This window comes from Hyaena hyaena, unplaced genomic scaffold (assembly GCF_003009895.1).
Source record: "Hyaena hyaena isolate Hyena2069 unplaced genomic scaffold, ASM300989v1 scaffold_2248, whole genome shotgun sequence".
Lineage (NCBI taxonomy): Eukaryota > Metazoa > Chordata > Mammalia > Carnivora > Hyaenidae > Hyaena > Hyaena hyaena.
In genome coordinates, this window is record NW_024082885.1 from 15,831 (window position 1) to 30,858 (window position 15,028).

The window sequence follows — 15,028 nt, forward strand, 5'->3', positions numbered from 1 at the left end:
TCAGTGTGATGGGGGGGGAGGCCTTCCTGGGGGAGGCTACCCTGGGGAGAGAGGGTACGTTCCTGAGGCGTGGGTTTAATATGATAAAAGGGTCTTAACTCTTCTGTGTTAATATAAAACAAAACCATATGTGACTGAGAAGCTCCAGAAGGAGAAGAAAGTTGGGAAATCAGAAAAGGACGTGGGGTTCAGAGGAAAATGAAGTCACGAATCAAATCTCCAACTGGCGTGTGCTATGCTACGAAGAGAAACGGCAAACCCTCCCTCCACCGCCTGCAGACGGAGACCCCGGACAGGCCCAAAGCCGGGAAGCCGGGATCTGGCCTCCCCTCCCCTTTGTATCTGGTGCTCCCTGAAGGGGCTGGGCTCCAGCTTGGGCACCGCAGCAGTTGAAGAGTGACATGGGGACAGTGGAGTAGGTCCCAGTGAAAGGAGACAGAAACTATCAGTGACCCCTTACAGCATTCGTGTCAATGTGTTTACAGTCTGACTATATGTGCTTGATGCATGAAAGTGAATGGAAGGGTTATTTTTCTTGCCCTGTGCTTCAATGTGCTTGTGATCAGAAGGTACACAGGTCTTGTTTTAATCTAATCTCGTGTCCTAATTTAGTTCCTGGAACTTTTTTTAAAATTATATTTTTAAGATTAAAAAAGTTTATTTCTATGAAAGAGAGAGAGTGAGAGCATCATGTGAGTGAGTGGGGGAGGGACGGAGAGAGAGAATCTCAAGCAAGCTCCAAAGTGTCAATGCAGAATCCAACATGGGGCTCGACCCCACGAACTGCAAGACTGTGACCCGAGCCAAAATCAAAAGCCAGATGTTCAACCGACTAAGCCACCCAGGCGCCTCTAGTTTCGTGAATCTTAATCAACCTTCCCTTCATCGAGACCTCACAAAGGACTATTACATTGATGACGATAAGCGGATTAGACCTAAAGAGCCAGAGGCAGCAACTACTCCAGCCTTCAGGGCTTCCTTGAGTGTCCACTGGCCACAGCTTGAAGCTCAGTGATGTTTGCTGTTCCCTGAGGCAAAGTTTCCTTCAAAAGCATTTCTGTTTCCAGCCCATCGTTTGTGACCTAAAAGCCAACCTGCCCTCCCTAATCATAAAAGGGCCCAACAGCAAGGGAAATTATTACAGGGATCTGAGGACAAACTTTCATAATAGAAGACTAGTTTGTCCCTTTGGACCCAACAGGAGTTTAAAATGGCTTCAAGACCGAAAATGTGTGCATGTGATTGTACGTGGAGGTGCGGGGCGGCCTCCTTCCCAGGGCACACCTTCCCCCCCACATCTTCCGATGTACTGCACTCCCTCTCCCCTCCCCCACCAGTTGCTCCCAACCTCACTGCTACATAACCTAACTTGCGGGACCTGGGGGCGAGGGAATGCCCTCAGCGCCTCAAGCCACACTGTCTTCCTGAGCTCACCATTCACCGAGATCTAGCTCTGCGACGGGACGGGACTGCTGACCTAACGTAACGACAGCTGACCGTTGTGTTTGTTTAGAGACGGGTCTCCTTATTATGTTGCCCAGGATGGAGGCCAGAGGCTGTTCACAGGCACAGGCCACCGCTGGTCCACGTATGAATTTTGACCTGCTCAGTTTCCGGCCTGGGCAGCTGCACCCCTCCTTGGGCCACCTGGTGGCCTCTGGCATCTGAGAGGTTAACCAAAGAGACCGCACGCGACCTTACCCACACACCCCACCAGCAGAGCGCACTCCAGCCCAGAACTCCGGCGGCCAAGCGGTCCTCCTGGCCCAGCCACGGGGTAGCTGACTGCACGCTCGGCCACCAGGCCACGACAGCTATCAGTTTTAAGCACTGACGTGCCAGCAGTGCCATCAAATACACACGGTGCTCCCCCGTTAGGCCTGAAAAGCACCACATAAACCTTTGGGCCACGGGGGAAGTGAGGCCCAAGGGGCAACAGTCCCCTGCCCAAAGTCACACTGTTAGTGGGCAGTGGGCAGAGCCAGGATCTGAACCCCTAGGGTCTAATTGGAGCAGACGCTGATCATTGCTGCAGCCGCACGGCCTCCCAGCGGAACAGCTTTTCCCTGTGCCTTCTGCAGCCGGGAACAATCCGGATTACAGTTCCAGCTGAAACGATGAAAACTCACTTGCCCAAGCAAGGTTTGCTCAGGGCGATCAAGAAAATCCGACTGGGGAAGTAAGCGTCCGTGGTGTCCCAGTCTTCAGGGCCAACCAAACCAGATCAAAGCTCTGTCTCTCTCTCTCTCTCGCACCTATTCCCTCATCTCTCAAGCTCTCTGCGTAGATGCTGCAAGAGGCACATCTTCGCAGCTCTGCGGAAGCAGCTTCTGCCCCTGGCTGTGGATGTCCTGGGACAGGAGGGCCAGGGACCACTCGGACACCAAAAGATCTAGGGCCTGCTCCGGGGTGTGCATCTCAGGCCGAAGCCACCCACTGGTGGCAAAGCTCCAGGAGCCGCCTGACAGTTTCCCAGGGACCTAGCGGCAGGAGCCACAGAAACACAGGCGGGAGGCCACCAGTCTGTGCCATCGGTGGGGGGGTAGGGAAGGGGGGACATGGTAGCTCCTGGCTGTAGGCGCAGCAACTCCTGGGGTGTCACATCAGGAGCCCTTTCCCCTCCTGGGAGCCTAGGCAGGACGCCATGGTCAGGGTCCTAGACATCCTGACCCCAAAACCAGCAGCCACCGCCGGCAAAGACGCCTAGATCCCCTTGCGACAAGAAACAGTATGTGCAGGATACGCATGCCTCTGCCTCCCAGTCCCAGCCCACCAGCCCACCCCTGCCCTGGTGGAGCTGTCTCCAGTGCCCGGGCCTCTGTGGGTTCGGGGCGGTGGGGCGCCAGGCCCCTCGTCTCACTTCCGCCCACGTCTGGGAGGTACAGCCTCAGGCGGCTCTCTCCTCTCCGTCTGGGGACCACGGAGGACTAGGTCCTGGTCCCACGACGGAAGAACCAGCACTAAAGTCTGGCGTCCGACACCATTAGCACTAGCTGTGGATCAATGTGAAGACAACGTCTCCCAGGAACAGCATCGCCGCTGGCCTCTTGCCAACTCACCCAGGACTGAAACTGTGACTCCAGCACGGGGCCCACGAGGGACCAATCAGAGGACAAGAGACGCGCCACTGGGTGTACCCAAAGTCCCAGAAGCCCTCTGTTGGTGGCAGAAGGCGGAGAGGAGCACTCAGGGTAGCGAGGTCGAAGCTCCGGTCTTCGAGAGAAAGTAGAAAGGTAGCTCAAGGCCACTGTGACCCGAGAGACGAAGACCAGAGTCAAAAGCTCAGGAAAGCTTGTTAAAATGCGAATTCTCCAGCGCATGTAAGATAAGGTGAGTCAGGGTGTTGGGAAGGGGCCCAGAAATGTGAATTTTTACCGGGTTCTTCCAAGATATTCTTCCTGCAGAGGGGTTTGAGAATCAGTGACCCAGTCCTAACAGATTCAACAGAGGTGCCCACCGCTCTGATTTCTTTAGGGCTGCTGGGAGAGAAGCCCTCCCTAGGATCAGGAACCAGGAACGTCCCACCCAAGCCCTTGGGCTCCAGGAGCGCTTAAGACCGGAAACGGGAACCCTTCCATAGAGGCTGGAGGCCCAGAGGAGGCCAAGGAAGTGGCGACCCCTCCCACGTCAGCTTGCTTAGGGGGCCAGAAGGCGGGAGGGTGTTTCGGGGCCTTCTGGGAAATGTAGTCCGTACGACGGGCGCGCGCCTGCGCCCTACACAGCTGCCCCGGGGAGCCTGGGAGAGCCGTGGGCGCCGAGGCGGTGAGTCCCGGAGCGGCCAGAGGGCGTGGCCGTCCCTGGGGCGCGGGCGCGGGCGCGGGCGCGGGCGAAGGCGGCGGGCCTCCCGTACAGCTCGTGCTACGCCAACCGCCCACCGCCAGCTCAGACCCCGCGGCGTGTGCAGGGGCGAGCGGCGGGCCCCTGTCCGGCCAAGTCCCACCGCCGCTCCCTGCGACCCGGCCTTCCCGGGGTTGTTCGCGACCGGGAGCGCTCCTCGAGGCGGCGGGACATCCTGGGCGGGAGCGTGCCGGGCTCGTGCCCGCGCTCCAGGCAGCCGATTTGTGACTGGCTTTTAGACGTTCCCGCGACGTATCCCCCTCGCCTTTCTCCGAGTGCCCGCTCTGCAAACATCTCTTTATCCGTGGGCCGTGTGAGCGCGGGCTCGCTCAGGCGGGTGTGGGCAGAAGCCGTGAGTCCCGGGGTGCAGTGACGTTTCCGTGTGGAAGGGCGGATGGAGGGACAGCGGGACGGTCGGGGCCCTGGTGGACGCGGTGGAGGGTTCGGCGCGTCGGGGGAGGGCTACCGGCTGCGAGGCTGAGCGCGGTCAGGGCGGGTCCACGCCGCGGCCGCCCGGTTCCTGGATGCCCTCCAGCGACGGTTCGGTGCCTAGGCGGGAGATGTGGACGCTTTCTAGGAATGAGCCCTCGGGGGCAATAACCTTTCTTGAGTGTTTCCTCTGTGCCCCGCACGCTGCCGTTCGCTCCCATGCAGCTGGGTCGCACAGAGGCAGTTTTGTGAAATCGATTGTATGATTATTTTCTTTTTCTTTTTTTTAATGTTTTTTATTTATTTCTGAGAGAGAGAGAGACAGCGTGAGCAGGGGAAGGTTAGAGAAAGAGGGAGACCCAGAATCTGAAACAGGCTCCAGGCTCTCAGCAGGCTGTAGGCACAGAGCCGGACGCGGGGCTCGAACTCAGAAACCGTGAGATCATGACCTGAGCCGAAGTCGGATACTTAACCGTCTGAGCCACCCAGGCGCCCCTGATGCTATGATTATTTTCATGTTACAGCCGGAAGCGCTGGGTGTCAGGGTCACAAAGTGAGCAGGTTATCACACCTGGATGGTCTGTAGCTAAAGCCCAGCTTACCATCAAGATCAAGAGTGTTAGGGTCACAGTGTACATTTGGGAATTCTAGGTAGGAAGATCGTGAGTATTTTTTTCTTTGTCCCACTCCAGGGAAGGGGACAGATACATAAGGCATCTTGGCAAATGCAGAGAGAGGACCCATAGCCATAGGGTGGGTGCTGCTGTTGAGAGACGTCTGTGACTACGTGGGTGGCCTCAGACATTGCACTAAGAAGATTTGGCTGTTTTTAGACAGGTGCGTTGCAGAAATCTGTTCATTCTAACCTTGCCACCATTTCCCTTTGGCATTTACTGGGTGGCACGGGACAAATTTTTCAGTCCTCCTGAGCCTCAGTGTTCAGTTCCCTCATCTGAATTCAGGGCATAATACTAGTCCCTGCCTCCTAGCTCTGGATGAGGGCTACATGACCTAATATATGCAGGAGGCTGAGAACAGCACCTAGATTTGGCACCATGAATGTGATCGGTGTCTTTGGCGATTAATGCAGCGCTGATGGCTGATGGCCTGCCCTGTCGCAGTGTATTTTGCTCATGAGAAAGCCACCTGGCATGCCCTAGCAGGATGATGGTCACAGTGCTGTGGGCTGAAGTCCACACACTTTGGGTGGAGAAGAATCTTTAGCTAAGATGCCCGTGATTGAGGGCGACCAAGAGTTCCTATGGCACAAGGGCTTTCAGGGCTGCTCACTGCTGCTCCCCCATTTCTTCTGTGGCCTGTATATATTCAGAGACACAAAATAGCTTGTATTAGCCTGGCAGTGTAGTTACACAGCAGTGCATCTATGGTGGTTCATTTAAGGGAAGAGGTTCTTAGCTTCGGGTCAGTGGAATTCTGGAGCCAAACTGGCCAGTAGAACTTCCTACAACGATGTCCGTGGAGCACTTGAAATGTGACTAGTATGGATGAGAAACTGAATTTTCAGTTTCATGAATTTGAACTGAATCTACCACATGGGGACCTGTGACTGCTATAAGCAGCACAATTCTAGAGGGTCCGTGCATGGTGAGAACATTTTGTAAACTTTTGGAAAATGGATGCAGGATTAGATGCATACGTGTATTTTTCTAGGAAGTGATTCCCTGGCCTTCATTAGATTCTCAAAGTCACCAGAAAAGATTAAGGTCTGCTGCTTTAGGGCTTTGGTGCAATGTAAACAAGTTAAGGGAGATAAGTAATCACTGCTGTTTCTCCTTTCTTCTTTTGTCATGTCCCCAGCTGTGGGTGGCTCTCCCTTGACACAGGTACGCAAAGAAACATTGGCATCTGAGACTTCAGGCCCCAGAGAAATCGCACACGGCCAGAGGGGGCGATGGCTGTGGCCCTGGGTTGTGCAATCCAGGCTTCCTTGAATCAGGGGTCGGTGTTTCAAGACTATGACGCGGACTGTGAGGTCTTCCGCCAGCGCTTCAGGCAGTTCCAGTACAAAGAAGCAGCCGGGCCTCACGAAGCCTTCAACAAACTCTGGGAGCTGTGCTGTCAGTGGCTGAAGCCAAAGATGCGTTCAAAGGAACAAATCCTGGAGCTGCTGGTGTTGGAGCAGTTCCTCACCATTCTGCCCACGGAGATAGAGACCTGGGTGAGGGAACATTGCCCAGAGAATAGAGAAAGAGTTGTGTCGCTGATAGAAGACTTACAGAGAGAACTTGAGATACCAGAGCAGCAGGTGAGAAGAGTTTGGCATCTTGGCGGTTGGGCAGAAGGTAGCAGCAGAGACTGTCTGACACTAGATCAGACATTTCGCTTTGAGCCCCATGCTTTCCCTCCAAACGATTTCCATTTTGTCCTTATGCTGGAAGTGGCATATGGTTCAGTAATTCTCAACTATTAAACCCAGCTTCTATCCTAGAACAAATATTTGGTAATGTCTCTTCTGCTATCCTGAAATGAAATTTACATATAACATAACCTACTACACAGAATCAAAAGCAATACGATAGTAAGTGGTCAAGTGCAGCTCCTGGCCTGTTTTTATGCAGGCCATGAGCTAATGATGGTCATTACCTTTTTAAAAAGGTGTTGAATACAAGAAGTATAGGCAATAGACCAAGAGGACCCACAAAGTGTGAATTATTTAATACCTGACTATAAGAAGATGTCAACCCAGGTCAAGTGGGGTCTAGAAAGGATATCAAGGACAGGGAACGTAGTTTATCATAATGAAAGAAGCATTTGAACGCACTTCCTATTAGGGCATGATGGCGCAGAAGGCTTCCTGAAGTTGTCAAATGCCCGCATCTAAGCATAAAGTCACTGTCAAGGTGACAGCCGCCAGTGCGCACTGGGACAGCTCAAACACTGAGTGGCACTGCTGGTCATGTGAGTTTCCACAGTGGCAACAAGTCTTAGTAAATCTGAGCAATAAGGAATACGGTGGTTGTTTGATTTCCAAAGTAGGGCTTTCCTAGAAAATCCCTGTGGTGCTACCATATGCAGAACTAGGTTGTGTTTGTGTGCGCCACAGTGTGAAGTTCTTGACGGGTTCTTCTTACCCGGATGAAAGTTTGAGGCGCAGCTGCCACGTTGGCAGGGACCAGAACAGCTCTGCACTGTGAGCGGTACCTACTCCTGTCTCTGCCCACTGGGTTCAGCCGGCCACCTGCCATCACACCACCCCGTGGTGGTGGCGCTACTGTCCCCTGCTCAGAAGCACCTGGCACAGGGCAGAAGCTTTGGCAGAAGGGAGAAAGGGCTTCTAGTTGGGCTTTAGGTGCCCGGTGTCGTGCGTTGATGGGGCTCTGCGGTTAGCCTGACCGAACCAGAGCCTTCCAGACTTTCCTCCCCCCACCCCCCCCTTCCCAGGGTGTAAGGAACTCATGGTTCCCTTCCTTTCTCTGTCCCCTGGGTTTGGCTCCTGCACCAGATGTGATCTGCCTGTGGCCTCATCGTGCACTGCCCAGTGCGGTGGCCACCAGCCAAGCGTGGCTCTCGAGCACCAGAAATGTGGCTGGTCCAAATTGACGTGTGCTCTGAGTACAAACTGCTCCTCACATAGAAGACTTAGCATGGAAAATTAGGTGAATTATCTCATCAATAATTGTTTGTATTGATTACTTTCTGAAATCGTGGTATTTTAGCGACATTGGGTTAACTAAGGCATGTGATTAAAATTGACTTCATCTCTTCCTTCTTTTTTTATGTGGGTGCTGCAAAGTGAGAATGACACGAGTGGTGACGTTGTTGCTACCGGGTGTTGCTGGTCTAGACTTTAGAGTGATGGGCTCTGCCAATTCCCCCAGATCGATAGGCAGGAAATGCTCCTGGAAGAACTGGCACCAGTGGGAACGGCACACGTGCCACCGAACATCCACCTGGAGGCCCCCGCACTGCAAGTGATGGGACCCGCCCCCGAGGACCCAGAGGCAGAGCCTTGGCTCACACAGGCGGGGCTGCAGGAGCTGAGCTATGGTGCTGCCGAGGAGTGCCAGCCCTTCCTGGACCCCGGTAAGGCAGGGGCTTCGTGTCCTTCCTCAGCTGTGTATTTCGAGAGCCCAGGAGCTCTCCGGGTTTGGGGGGTGGGTCAGAAACGCCCATTACTGGGTGGAAGCGGAGCACTGTGATAAAGAGTGGGAGGAGGGACGTCTCTCTGGGAGTAGCCGGGAACAAAGCAAGATGCATCAGCTGGGATTAAAAACCCTTTAAGCTAATGATCCTGCTCAGGAAGCCTGTTTTTCCCTTTTCAGTTGTTTTTATTATAAAATACACATAACATAAAATTTACCATCTTAATCATTTTGACATGTATCGTCCAGTGGTATTGAATGCATTAATGTGAAACCGTTACTAACATCCATTTCCATAACTGTTTTCACCCAGTATAACTGAAACGTCACACTCATTTAAACAAATAATTGCCCATCTCTCCAGGCTCCCCTAGAACCACCATTCAGCTTTCTGTCTCTATGAATTTGACTGCTCTGTGTACCTCATATACATGGAATCATCCGATATTTGTCTTTCTGTGACTGGCTTATTTCACGTAGCAAAATGTCCTAAAGGTTCGTACATGTTGGAGCACATGGCAGTATTTCCATCCCAGTAAAGGCCACATAATATGCCATTGTATGTACCTACCGCATTTTATTTTCTGTAGATGTATACTTAGTTTTCTTCCATGTTTCAGCTGTTGTGAATAATGCTTCTTTGAACGTGGGTATGCAAGTATCTCTTTGAGACCCTCTTTTTCTTTTTAGTATAGAACTAGGTGGTGTTGCTGAATCATAGGGCAATTCCATTTTTAATCTTTTGAGAAACAGCCACACTGATTTCCACAGTGGTTGCACCTTTTTACGTTCCCATCAACAGTGCATAACTTTTCCAATTTCTCCACCTCCTCACCAACTCTTGTTATTTTCTGATTTGTGAAAGCAGCATTCCTAATGTGTGTGAGGTGATATTCATTGTAATTTGGAATTGCATTTCCCAAATGATTAGTGATAGGGAACATCTGTTCATGTTCTATTGACTATTTGTATATCTTCTTTGGAGACTGTACATTCAAATCCTTTGCATATTTCTTTTTCTTTAAGGTTTATTTATTTATTTTTTGAGAGAGAGAGAGAGAGAGAGCATGAGTGGGGGAGGGACAGAGAGAAGGAGAGACAGAGAATCCCAAGCAGGCTTCATGCTATCAGCACAGAGCCTGACCCCAGGCTCACAAACCACGAGATCACGACCTGAACCCAAACCAAGAGTCAGAGGCTTAACTGACTGAGCCACCCAGGCGCCCCACTTTTTTAAAAGTTTATTTATTTCCTGTGCACATTTCAAAAGCAGAATGTGTTTTGTTGTTGAATTTTAGAATTCTCTGTATATTCTAGATATCAATCCCTTATCGGATATAATTTGCAAATATTTTCCCCATTTGCCGGTTGCCTTTTTACTCTGTTGAAACTGTCTCGTGATGAATACATTTTTAAATTTGTCATGAAGTACCCCGTATCTACTTTTTTATTGCCTGTACTTTAGGTGTCATATCCAAGAAATCATTGGCAAATCCAGTGTCATGAAGCTTTCCCCTGTGTTTTCTTCTAAGAGTTTTGTAATTTTAGGTCCTGACTTTAGGTTTTTGATCCGTTTTGTGTTAATTTTTGCACGTGCTCTTATGTAAGGGTCTAATTTCTTTCATTTGAACCCGCACATCCAGTTTTTCCAGCACCATTTGTTGAAAAGAGTATTGTTTCTCCATTGAATGATCTTGGTATCATTGTTAAAAATCATTTCACCATATATATTAAGGTTTATTTGGGGCGCCTGGGTGGCTTAGTCGGTTAAGCGTCCGACTTTTGCTTGGGTCATGATCTCGCGGTTTGTGGGTTCGAGCTCCGTGTCGGGCTCTGTGCTGACTGCCAGCTCAGAGCCTGGAGCCTGTTTCAGAGTCTGTGACTCCCTCTCTCTCTGACCCTCCCCTGCTCACGCTGTCTCTCTCTCTCTCTCCTAGAAATAAATAAAAAACATTAAAAAAAAAAGGTTTATTTATGGGCTGTCTGTTCTTTTCCATTAATCTATGTGCCTGTCTTTTATGCCAGTTTCCAAACTGTTTTGATTATTGTTAGTTTCAGTAAGTTTTGAAATCAGGGAGTGTGAGTCCTCTAGCTTTGTTCTTCTTTTCCAAGATTTTTTTGGTCTGTTTGGGCATCCCTGTAGAGTCCACTTAAATTTTAGGTATAGGTTTTTCTGTTAATGCAAAAAAGTACCATTGGGATTTTGATAGAGATTGCATTGAATCTTTAGATCACTTTTGGTAGTATTGACATCTTAACAATATCAAGTCTCCCAATCAGTGAACATGGGATATTTTCCTTTACTTATATCTCCTTTCTTCATTTAAAAAAATTTTTAATGTTTATTTTTGAGAGAGAGAGAGATTGAGAGAGACAGAATGCAAGCAGGGGAGGGGCAGAGAGAGAGGGAGACACAGAATCAAAGCAGGCCCCAGGCTCTGAACTGTCGGCACAGAGCACGATGCGGAGCTTGAACTCACAAACCGTGAGATCATAACCTGAGCTGAAGTCAGATGCTCAATCGACTGAGCCACCCAGATGCCCCTATTTATATCTTCTTTAATTTCTTTTACCAATGCTTTGTCATTTTTATGGTTCAAGCCTTTCACGTACTTGTTTAATTCCTGAGTATTTTCTTCTTTCCGATGCTATTGTAAACTATTAACTGTTTTCATAATTTCCAGAATTGTTCATTGTTCATCATTAGTATGTAGAAATGGAACCGATGTTTGCATGTTCATTTTGTATCCTGGTGCTTTGCTGAATTCATTTATTTTTTTTTTTTTTTTTTTTTTTTTTTAATATATTTTTTTAATGTTTTATTTATTTCTAGGAGAGAGAGAGAGGCAGCGTGAGGAGGGGAGGGTCAGAGAGAGAGGGAGTCACAGACTGAAACAGGCTCCAGGCTCTGAGCTGGCAGTCAGCACAGAGCCCGACGCGGGGCTCGAACCCACGAACCGCGAGATCATGACCTAAGCGAAAGTCGGACGCTTAACCGACTAAGCCACCCAGGCGCCCCTGCTGAATTCATTTATTAATTTTAACAGTTTTTTAATGGAATCTTCAAGGTTTCTACATATTTTCTTGCCTAATTTATCTGGCTAGAAATTCCAGTACTGTGTTGAATAGAGTGGCCAAAGCAGGCATCTTTGCCTTCTACCTGAACTTAGAGGAAAAGCTTTCACCTTTTACCACTGAGTATGATGTTCCCTGTGCGTTTTTCATATATGGCTTTTATTATGTGGAGGTAATTTTCTTCCGTTCCTATTTTGTTGAGTGGTTTTTTGTTTTATCATGAAAGAATGTTGAATTTTGTCAGATGCTTCTTCCACATCATTTGAGATGATAAGTGTGTTTTTTCCCCTTCATTCTGTTAACATGGCATAGTACATTGACCAATTTTCATATGTTGAAACATCCTTGCATTCCAGAAGCAAATATCACTTGGTCATGTTATATAAATCCTTTTAATATGCTGCTGAATTCAATTTGCTAATATTTTGTTCAGGGTTTTTTGTATGAATGTTCATAAGGGATATTGGTGTGCCGTTTTCTTATAGTGTCTTTTCTGGCTTTGGTATCAGGGTGATGTTAGCCTCAGAGAATGAGGAAAGTGTTTCCTCCCTTTCATTTTTTTTTTTTTTTGAAAAGTTGGAGAAGGATTTGTATTAGTTCTTCTCTAAATGTTTGGTAGAATCCACCAGTGAAGCCATCAGGTCTAGGGCTTTTCTTTGTCAGGAGATTTTTGATTACTGCTTTTACTCTCCTTACTAGTTATAGGTCTATTCAGATCTTTCTGTTTCTTTATTATGTAGTCTTGGCAGGTTTTGTGTTTCTGATAATTTATCCATTTCATCTAGGTTATCCAACTTGTTTGTACAGTTGTTCATAGTACTCTCTTATAATTGCTTTTATTTATATAGAATCATTGGCGATATCCTCACTTTAATTTTAATTTTAACAATTTTTGCCTTCTTTCTCTTTGTCTTAGTTCATCTAGCTAAAGGTTTGTCAAGTTCATTAATCTTTTCAAAAAGTCAGTGTTTGGTTTCATTGATTTTCTCTATTGTCTTTCTAGTCTTTATTTTGTTTATCTCTGCCTAATCTTTATTGTTTCCTTCCTTCTGCTAGCTTTGGGCTTAGTGTTTTTCTTTTCTTCTTATTAGTTCCTTAAGTTGTAAAATTATGTTATTGTTTGGGGCTTTTTTTTGGTTTACTAATGTATTTATAGTTGTAAATTCCCTACTTAGCACTGCATTCATTATGTCTCATAAGTTTTGGTACTTTGCATTTGCATTGACCTCTAAGTGTTCTCTAATTTTCTTTGTGATTTCTTCTTGCATCCATCGGTTGTTTAACAGGGTGTTATTTAATTTTCACAAATTTGTCAGTTTTCCAGTTTTCCTTTTGTTCTGATTTCTAACTTCATCCCATTGTGGTTAGAGTAAGTACTTTGAATGATATCTATGTTTTTAAATATATATAGAAACTAATTTGTGACCTAGCATATGGTCTGCGTCCCAGAAACTGTCTCATATGCACTTGAGAAGAGCCTGACTTTTTTATTCCAACCATCTTAGTGGGTGTGAAGTGGTATCAAATTGCAGTTTTAACTTGTGTTTCTTCAAAGACTAATGGAGTTGAGCATCGTTTCATGGGCTTATTGGTCATTTGTAGATCTTCACTAGAGAAATGCCTATTTAGATTTTTTGCCTATTTTTATTTTTTTAAGTAGGCTTCACACTCATCGTGGGCCTTGAACTCACACCCCTGAGATCAAGAGTGGGATGCTCTACCAACTGAGCCAGCCAGGCACCCCTGCCTATTTTTAAGTTGGATTATATGTGTTTTTCTTATTAAGTTGTGTATGATCTTTGTATATTCTAGATAAAAGTCTATTATTAGATATATGACTGATAAATGTTCTTTCATGTTTTGTGATTTGGTTTTTTACTTTCTTAATAGTGCGCTTTGTAGCACAAAAGTTCTTTTTTTGTTTTTAATTTTGATGAGGTCCAGTGTAACAATTTTTTCTTCTGTAACTTGTGCTTTTTACGTCCTATCTAAGAAACCATTGCCTGATGAGGTCATGAAAATTTACCCATGAATTTTCTCCTAAGAGTTTATAGTTTCAGCTTGCATTTAATGCTTTGATTCATTTTCAATTAATTTTTGTATAAACTGCCCAGTCGTGGCCCAAATAATATGTATATTTATGTATATTTTTGCATAATCAGTTGTTTTGGCATGGTTTGCTAAAAAAGCTCATTCTTTTCACATTGAATGGACTTGAAACCCTTGTCAAAAATCAGTTGACTACAGGTATATGGGTTTACTTCTGGACAGTCATCCCCAGTTCAGTGATCCATGTGTCTATTCGCATGGAAATAGCACACTGTCTTTATTATTGCTTTCTAGTAAGTTTGGAAATAGGAGAGTTATGAGGGCCCCAACTTCGTTTTTATTTTTCAAGATCGTCTTGGCTGTTCTGAGTTTGATACGGTTCTATGTGATACTTAGATCAGCTTCTCCGTTTCTACAAAGATGTCAGCCAGGATTCTGGTAGAGGTTGTGTTGAATCTGTAGATCAGTTTGGGGAGTATTGCTGTGTTAACAGTATTAAATTTGTGATGCATGCATATGTGGTGCTTTTCCATTTCTTTAGATTTTCTTTCTTTCTTTCTTTTTTTTTTTTTTTTTTACAATTTTTATCGTTTCCCAAGTATAAGTTTTTACACTGCTTTTATTAAATTTGTTCCTAAGTATTCTTTTTAATAGCTTTGTCAGAGGAATTTTTTTTTTAATTTCATTTTTGGGTAGTTCATTAAAAATATATAGGATTACAGGGCGGCTGGGTGGCTCAGTCAGTTATGCGTCCGACTCTTGGTTTCGGCTCAGGCCATAATCGCACAGTTCGTGAGTTCTAGCCCCGCATTGGGCTATGCACTGAGCACAGAGCCTGCTTGGGATTCTCTCTCTCCCTCTCTCTTTCTCTCTGTCCTTCCTGTGTATATGCTCTCTCTCCTCTCAAAATAAATAAACTTTAAATATCTCTGTATGTAGGATTATAATTAATTTTTGCATATTGATCTTGTGTCCTGTAATCCTACTTGTTTATTAGTTCAAATTAGTTTTTAGTGGATTCCGTAGGATTTTCTATATTAAAGATTATGTCATCTGAAAAAAGATTGTTTTACTTATCATGTTCCAATCTAGATACCTTTTCTTTCTTTTCCTTGCCTAATTACCCTGACTAGAACCTCCAGTACGTTGTTGAGACCTGACATCCTTGTTCCTGGCCTCAGGGGAAATGTATTTAGTCTTCGACTGTTACTTGTGATGTTAGCTGTGGGCCTTTTATAGATTCCTTTTATTAGGGTGAGAAAGTTCCCTCCTGTTCAAGGATTATTGAGTGTTTTTATCCAACTCTTGAATTTTGTCACATGCTTTTTGTGCATCTATTGAGATGATCATGCTTTTACTTTTCATTCTATTGTAGGGGTGTATTTCCTTAACTTTTGAATGTTAAACCAACATTGTGTTCCTAATATAAATATTACTTGATCCTGGTGTATAATTCATATTATATGTTTTTGTTGTTTTTTTTGTTGTTGTTGTTTTGGTTTTTGGTTTTTTTTTTTTTTTTTTTTTTTTTCCTT

At 46.4% G+C, this 15,028-nt stretch overlaps 1 protein-coding gene across 3 annotated transcripts in view; it reads left to right on the forward strand.

Moving 5' to 3' along the window:
• The first annotated feature begins 3,855 nt into the window (after positions 1 to 3,855).
• The window catches only part of ZNF449 (zinc finger protein 449), a 20,993-nt gene continuing 9,820 nt past the window's right edge, over positions 3,856 to 15,028 (forward strand). Inside the window, exons 1-4 of one of the 3 annotated variants that reach the window (XM_039225504.1) lie at positions 3,856 to 4,189; positions 4,959 to 5,103; positions 6,085 to 6,532; positions 8,106 to 8,310. In XM_039225504.1, coding sequence (XP_039081435.1) covers positions 6,179 to 6,532; positions 8,106 to 8,310 — 559 coding nt within the window. In that variant the 5' untranslated portion in view covers positions 3,856 to 4,189; positions 4,959 to 5,103; positions 6,085 to 6,178. Of the gene's footprint in view, positions 4,190 to 4,950; positions 5,104 to 6,084; positions 6,533 to 8,105; positions 8,311 to 15,028 lie in introns of those variants that run through there. The other 2 variants (XM_039225503.1, XM_039225505.1) reach the window with 2 other exon arrangements.